This window comes from Trachinotus anak, unplaced genomic scaffold (assembly GCF_046630095.1).
Source record: "Trachinotus anak isolate AG129_WGS33_773 ecotype Australia unplaced genomic scaffold, CSIRO_AGI_Tana_v1 ptg000048l, whole genome shotgun sequence".
Lineage (NCBI taxonomy): Eukaryota > Metazoa > Chordata > Actinopteri > Carangiformes > Carangidae > Trachinotus > Trachinotus anak.
This window is the reverse complement of record NW_027273899.1, coordinates 7,694-15,000: the sequence shown is the minus strand read 5'-3', so window position 1 is coordinate 15,000 and position 7,307 is coordinate 7,694. Positions and strand designations below refer to the sequence as shown.

Here is a 7,307-nt window from a genome sequence, read left to right as displayed (position 1 = left end):
GGCGCTGTGCAGTCCATTCATAACCTGGCAGAACAATGATCTTCAAGTGAAAGCATTTATATGTATGGAAATAACACATCAACTTGAGTTTGCTTAAAAAAAGGCTGAGCTGAAAATAACCATATATGGTAGGCTGCAGAAAAAAGAGACGTCTATAGCAACTGCAGGTCAGATCAGGATTTTTTTAGAGTCTCAGTAAGAGGCAGAGTACAAATTTCACAGTGGCCCCCTCCCTCTGGGCATTATGCCCCCCCCCAAAAATGTACGCCCTATGGCCACCATGGCCTTTTTACTCATGCTGCTGTCAAAATCTCAGGTTGCTTTGAAAGTGTCTCTGTAGCAGTCCTTGCATCTTGGATTGGCTGTCTGCATATACTAAACTGCTAACTTCTAACTAACTAGTTAACTCTCTGCTCCAGTTGCCAGCACCACCGCTCTCTCTGGCCCTGCTCAGACCTGGTATTAATATGCATCTTCACTGATATGATCACAAGTGGTCAGCTCTGAGTAAGTCAGTTCACATCTGCTTTGATATGTGTCTCCAGTGATCAGATATACCTGTTTTGGGGTCATTGATGTCAGTCTCAACAGAATGCTGTCTTATCTTAGCTCTTGAGGATCCTGTTAAAATAATGAAAGATATAAAATGGTAGCTAATTGACAAGACACCCTCACTGTCTGAATGAAAGGCATCTATAGTAAGACAAATATTACCACTAAAAACAGATCAGAGTAAAGCAGGGCTCCACCCTAGTTTCTTCAACACTGGTGCTCCTTGATGAATCCAATCATATCCAATAATCAATAATCCACAGAAAGAAGCAGTGACTTTCATATAACATATTAATTTCTGTACTAATGTGTCCACAGTTAAACTGATTCAAAGATTAGTACTTATTAGCTGCTTTGTGACAATTATTTATATATGTTTTTGTTCCAGTATGAAGACTGGTGGTGTATTGTCATTGAGAATGACAGTCATGCAAATAGATGTTCATAAAATTAAAGCAAACAATTGACATTTATACAACTGAAACCATTTCATGAAATGAAATTAAACTAATGTGTGGGCCAACATATTCCATAGGTGGTTAAATATTGCATGAAAGGTGTGAAATACCTGTTTTAGGGTCATCACTGTCAGACTCATCAGGCTGCCGTCTTTTCTTAGATCTTGAGGATTCTGTTAGAATAAGAAATGATAAGTGCATTGTAACCAACGGCCCAGGGCCTATTAAAGGTTATGCAGTACAAGGTATAAGAGAGTGGCTCTTCTGTAAGAACAGAGTGGATGTAGGATCCTAATCTATCACTGATGTGATATGTTAAAGACAAACTAAATTTAGGGACTGCTGTAAATCTGTGTTTGGACCCAAAACATGACTGTTATTGAAGGTCTCATCTCATTTCTCTTCCTCTTTACGAAAATAAAGAGGGGGCAAATTTTCCTGCTCTTCACTGAGCAGGAAAATTCTGCAAATTGTGTTTTAATTCCATTATTTTTGTAAAGACAGGTTACTAACAAAGAGCTCAGAGTGAATATATATTGTGTGAAATACCTGGTTTAGGGTCATCAATGTCAGACTCAACAGGTTGTTGTCCTTTGTTAGACCCTGAAGGTCCTGTTATAATGAATGAGTACATTAATACATGAAAGTGACAGCTACAGCAACACACCTCACTATCTGAATGAAAGTTAAAATAATAAGTCAGTTATTATCTGTCTAATTTGTCAATATTTGTAAAAACAAGGAAACTGGCATATGGATGATCTTTACGTGCACTCACTATTGGTGTTGGAAGGTAAAAACAACTGACATGTACCCCACCTGATGACTGAGAGCAGAGAGATGAGTCCCTCTCTCCTTCCGTCTCTGAGAGGTCCCTGTCCATAGCTTCTGGGACGTCCTCTGGACATGGATAACAAAGCTTAATATGATGTAAACAGATATTTACTCTTAAATAAACCAAACTTACTTAAGTGTAAGTTGTCTTTACCATTGGCATCAATTTGGATTTGGTCCAGGCTCATTCCCTGGAAGTCTGATAGCCGTCCTTGTTCGAGGGCAAGCAGCACTTTGCTGACTTTGGCTAACTCCAATGTTCCTTCAGGCAGTCTGTAGTACTGTCTATGGACCTGGATGTTGTGACCAAGAAAATTTACCAGTGTGTCCATCTCATTATCTCTCAGGTTGAGGACTGTGGACAGTGATGATACCTGCTTTCTCAGTTTGGTTGAGGAGTTGAGAGTTTCAGGATGCTTGGCCCCACATTGCCTTGCAAGCTGTCTGATGGCATCTGATCCCCTCAAATGAGTCTCTGCTTCAGGTCTGGCGAAGAAAAAGGGACTGTCATCAGGCACACCACAGGTCCGCCGATGTGCAACCAAGGTCTCCATTGAGGACATCATGTCTGGTGTAAGAAGGATGGGAACTTTCCTGTTTCTTTTCCCCCTTATTTCAATGCGCTGAAAATGTTTTTGCTCTAACTCAGACAGTCCTAGTGCAACATCTGAATGGACTCCTGAAGTGTCTCTTAGGGTAAATGCACTGAGCGGCATCTTTGAAACTTCACCCTCTCTTCTGCGATTAAACAAGATCACCTCACAGAGAGTCACGTTGGCCAGCTTAGACAAGTTCTTCTTATTTGGAAGATTCTCCAGCTTGCCCTTGTATTCCTCCCTGCACTTGTCAAGGTGCATGTGCATTTTTTTCACATCTTCTGTGAAAGGAAGGAGCTGAGGAGTGTTCCATTTCCCCTCTTTTAGAGTCTGTAGGGCACGTGATGACACACACACATCCCACTTTTTCTCATCAAGATTCCGGGTTGTCTTCACGTTCTTGAGAAATTCCTCATTATCAGACTCGGCCATCTGTGCTACACCTTCAAGAATATCTGCAATCTTCTTAAGTGCATGGCCCAGCTTCAGAGCCAAGGATGGAGTTTTGTAGAGGTTTTTTTCTTCATCAAAACCAGCAACACCCTTAACTGCTTCAACCACAAAGTTGAAGTTGGAAGGTACATAGAAATCCTCAATTTGTTTCAGTCTGCCAGCTTTCTGTGACAGTTCAATTAATCGTCCTATTTCTCGCATCTTCTGTCTTATGTACTCATGTTTGGTCTTGTCATGTCCATGCTTAGCATACAAATGTTCTCCAAGTCTCAAAATGCTTTTCTCCTGTTTGATAATGTTTGTGACTTCATCTTGGTGCATAGCATTCGCCAGCTCCCAAACCTTTCTTTTAACAGATAGGACAGCACAGACAGGAGTTATTTTTGCTGTCTTCATCTGGATAGGTTCTGGACCGTCTCCCTCTCCTGCAAGTCTTCTGTGATGTCTTGTGTTTCACCAGTGGAACTTCGCTCATAAGACCATCAGGTTTCTCTGAAGTGCTTTCATGTACTGAGTCTTTTGATGGAACATATTCAAAACTACAGCTTTCAGTGCAGCTTAAAGAAGCTTCTGATCCATCAGACACCCTGGAGATCTGTTCGAGGTATGCTTTGGTAATCTGAAAATGGCATATACAAGAAGCTTATAGCTAAATTATCTGCAGGAAACATTAACTATATGTGGAAATGTTAAGTTGCCTATGAGACACCTTTAAAACCTGGGTAACTGAACACTGTCAGAGTTGTGTTAAGAGCTACAAGTTTAATAGAGAGCCACAGAGCTTACTTCTACTGACTATTTTATTTACAGAAGGATTAATCTGAAATTAGTGTGAACTTTGTTTCCTCTTATAAGAGTAAAGGGTCCTGATTTCAGAGTGCAAACTTACAATTATAGTGTCAAATCTTCTCAGCTGTGGTACATCTGGGTCATCACCAACATCGGAAAGTGAGCTAGCAGGCATGCATGTACCTGCGCAGCTGTCACAATCTGGGCTTGACTCCTGTGGTAAAAAACACAAGCACATTTGTGACGTCAGGACCAATTTTCTACACTGCCACTGTTTTAAAAGCAGCCTGGGCCTATGAGGTGGTGTAAAGAACTCTGTGGTGAATGTACAGTTGGGACCAATGTTTGGTAGTTTTTCTGTGTGTGTTGGATTGATGACTTAGCTAAAATCTTAAAGTGATAGTTGTGATTATGTGATGTGCGGTTCTGTGAGGTAGTCGTGGATAGTCAGTGTGTTACAAGCAGTAGATTCAGATCACCGTGCTGCCAGTTTAGTAAAGCAGCAGAAGCACTGGGACAGAAGCAGAGTGATCAACTGCTGTGTTCAGGGTCAGCAGGAAAAATGTGTTTTAGACACTTTTAAAAGACCAAACCTGTGCCTCCTCACACATCTTTTCTTAATCAAAAATTAAAACTTAATGTATAAGAAGCAGCAAATCATAGTCTATGTATGGTTTATGTAGTTTTGCAATACAGTAACACAAGTAAGGTTTGGCTATGCTTTTCCAGATTTATTTGATGATCTAAATAATTACCTAAACAGACAAATGAAATAAATAATCCTATAAAACAGTTTATTCAGTACATAAGGTAAAATTTAACATAAATCTATTTCCATCAAAATATCTACAATTTCCTTTTATCCAGAGAGCTAAGATTTGGGCATTCCATATTCCAGCTATTCACATAATCTCCAGTGTTTCACTAAAATCATATTAGAATATTGCAGTTTGAATATTGTATCATAACTGAAAATTGTGCTGTCAAATAACGACAGTGGCCCCAGCAACATTACCTGTGTTTGGGATTTTATGCATTCCATGTGCCTGGATAAGGATTTACTATGATGCTTCCTCAGGTGATCCAGGCGTGCCCTGAACCCAGTGAGCTGCTCACTGCATCTGCAGGAGGTTAAACATAAAGGTTCATCTACTTGATGTAACATCGGACCCGGAAATACAACATTAAAAAAATCTGATGAAAATATTTATAATTTTAGGAGTTACTTAACAGTTAACTTAGTTATAGGTTAGCCAATAAAACTTTATTATTTCTACATCATATGGAGATAAAAGAAATCAAATCCATGCTTAAACTGAGAAAAGAAAAAATTAACAAACTCAAACTTTCAAGAAGCTCTTACATGACCTTCAAATGGCAACAGGAAGACTAATTAGCTCATTCTTTATTAAGATGTTCTCACTCATTTAGCTGTGTAAAGCCTCCGGGCCTGTAGCTGAATCAAGACCTTAAACTTCGCTGTAAGTTCATGAACATGTGAGGAGGCCGCAGTCAGGAGCACCGTAGCGGGTTCAGATGCTCTCACACCTGAATATCAGGCTAGCTACCTGCCTTCAGACTGAACCTGAGGCAGGTACACAGTAAACACCGAGACAAACGACAGCCCGTTGCAAAAAACACAGTGAAACGACAGCTCAAAGTCGTAGTTTGCTAAAAATAATATCGTTCAACAGCCGCCAGTGACAAGCTAGGTAGCGTTAGCATCCGCGACCCGTGCGATGCTAATAACAGCATTAAATCAGTAAAAAGTGGCGGAGAAGGAGGCTGCAAACACGATAAAACACGATAAAACACGATAAAACTCAAGCCTCCGAACATTAACGCTCATTAAAGCTTTAGTTTGATGTACTCACTCAGTTTCCATCAAGTTTTCCTTCCGCGGCCATGACTCCTCTCGTCGCCGTCCGTCGCCGTCTTGTTTCCCCCTCACACCCGCAGCGGCTCGATAAGGTCCGTCACAGGGGGGGGATGGGCGAGGTAGCGCTGGGGACCGCCAAAGTCAGGAGAGGTGTGTTCCTCCCTCACCTCCTCACCTGCTGCCACTGACCGAGGGAGGGGCCCCTAACGTCACAGGGGGGGGCGAGGTAGCGCTGGGGACCGCCAAAGTCAGGAGAGGTGTGTTCCGCCCTCACCTCCTCACCTGCTGCCACTGACCGAGGGAGGGGCCCCTAACGTCACAGGGTGGGGGGGCGAGGTAGCGCTGGGGACCGCCAAAGTCAGGAGAGGTGTGTTCCTCCCTCACCTGCTGCCACTGACCGAGGGAGGGGCCCCTAACATCGCAGGGTGGGGGGGCGAGGTAGCGCTGGGGACCGCCAAAGTCAGGAGAGGTGTGTTCCTCCCTCACCTGCTGCCACTGACCGAGGGAGGGGCCCCTAACATCACAGGGTGGGGGGGCGAGGTAGCGCTGGGGACCGCCAAAGTCAGGAGAGGTGTGTTCCGCCCTCACCTGCTGCCACTGACCGAGGGAGGGGCCCCTAACGTCACAGGGGGGGGGGGCGAGGTAGCGCTGGGGACCGCCAAAGTCAGGAGAGGTGTGTTCCTCCACGGTTCCTCCCTCACCTCCTCACCTGCTCAGGTCAGTGCAGCCAGTTTATTGCACTGCGGAAACTGTTTTACTAAAATAAAAGACATACGAAAGTAAAATATTTTATAAATATGGGTTTTTATTCAATTCTAAATGCTTAATTCATGTTAATTATCATGCATATTATTTATAAATAAACAAGCATGCCTGTGGTGACATGGATTTAACAGGTGTTTGACTGTATGACTGGAACATTATTATTTATTTATTTATTTAACTAATAAAGATTACTAACTGAGTTCAAAGTGGAAGCCTCTACCTGAAGCTGCAGGTAGCAGCGCATTTCCCTCCTGTTCCTGGTTGAGCTGTTCCACGTTTCTGTGGATGAAAACCCAACATTTCCTGTTTGCGCTCCTTCACATTAAAAGTATTGCATCGGCAAATGTGCATGATGCTTTTATTGTGAAGAAGACAATAGGAAATGTAATATGTTTGTCACAAAGTTAGCAGAGATTATTAGTGGTGCATTTCTTCAATAAAAACAGGTCCAATTAACCAGATATGGACTTAATACGTTGTTTGTTCTGCAGATCAGTTTGAATCAAGATCTGTTTGATTATTTTGAAAACCTATTTTCTGGTTGCTCAATATAAACCTCAGAAGGAAGATCAGCAGGCTAGATCCATTTGCTTCACAGTTGGAAAAAACCAAGTCATTCGCACCCCCCACCCATTCTCTTCTCTTATCAGGCATAATGAGACACTTTAAATCTAAATCTAGGTCTAAATGACTGTTAAAGCTCCTGTTGTAAATCAGAGCTGCACAATGCAAGTGCATAACTCTAAATTTCTCTAACACAACATATACACAGCCATTTCAAATATGTTTCATCAGTTTTCCTCAGCCGTTCAATTTTGATGGAGTGAATAAGGTGTAGCATTGACATCTCAGTACCACTTTCATACCAGCTTCCTGCAAACATTAGCAAAGTTAGCATCACAACCACAGTTTGCGGACAAAGGCTAATTACGCTAAATTATAACAGCTAACTGCCACTTAAACAACAGTGTACTGTCAGAT

General features: G+C 42.2%; 1 protein-coding gene and 1 long non-coding RNA gene across 2 annotated transcripts in view; both read right to left on the bottom strand.

Annotated features, from left to right (window-relative positions):
* Positions 1-3,772, bottom strand: part of LOC139615330 (uncharacterized) — a 4,866-nt gene extending 1,094 nt beyond the window's left edge. Inside the window, exons 1-6 of the mRNA XM_071473177.1 lie at positions 2,219-3,772; positions 1,999-2,137; positions 1,830-1,910; positions 1,560-1,622; positions 1,121-1,183; positions 559-621 (exon numbers count right to left, since the gene is read on the bottom strand). Of these exons, the coding sequence (XP_071329278.1) occupies positions 559-621; positions 1,121-1,183; positions 1,560-1,622; positions 1,830-1,910; positions 1,999-2,137; positions 2,219-3,289 (1,480 nt within the window). The 5' untranslated portion in view covers positions 3,290-3,772. The remainder of the gene's footprint in view (positions 1-558; positions 622-1,120; positions 1,184-1,559; positions 1,623-1,829; positions 1,911-1,998; positions 2,138-2,218) is intronic.
* Positions 3,773-3,789: 17 nt separating this feature from the next.
* On the bottom strand, positions 3,790-5,937 carry LOC139615329 (uncharacterized). Its single transcript, XR_011687349.1, has 3 exons — positions 5,557-5,937; positions 4,698-4,803; positions 3,790-3,896 (listed from the first exon to the last, which is right to left on the bottom strand). It is a non-coding gene; the product is annotated as an uncharacterized lncRNA (long non-coding RNA).
* Between the last annotated feature and the right edge of the window lie 1,370 nt (positions 5,938-7,307).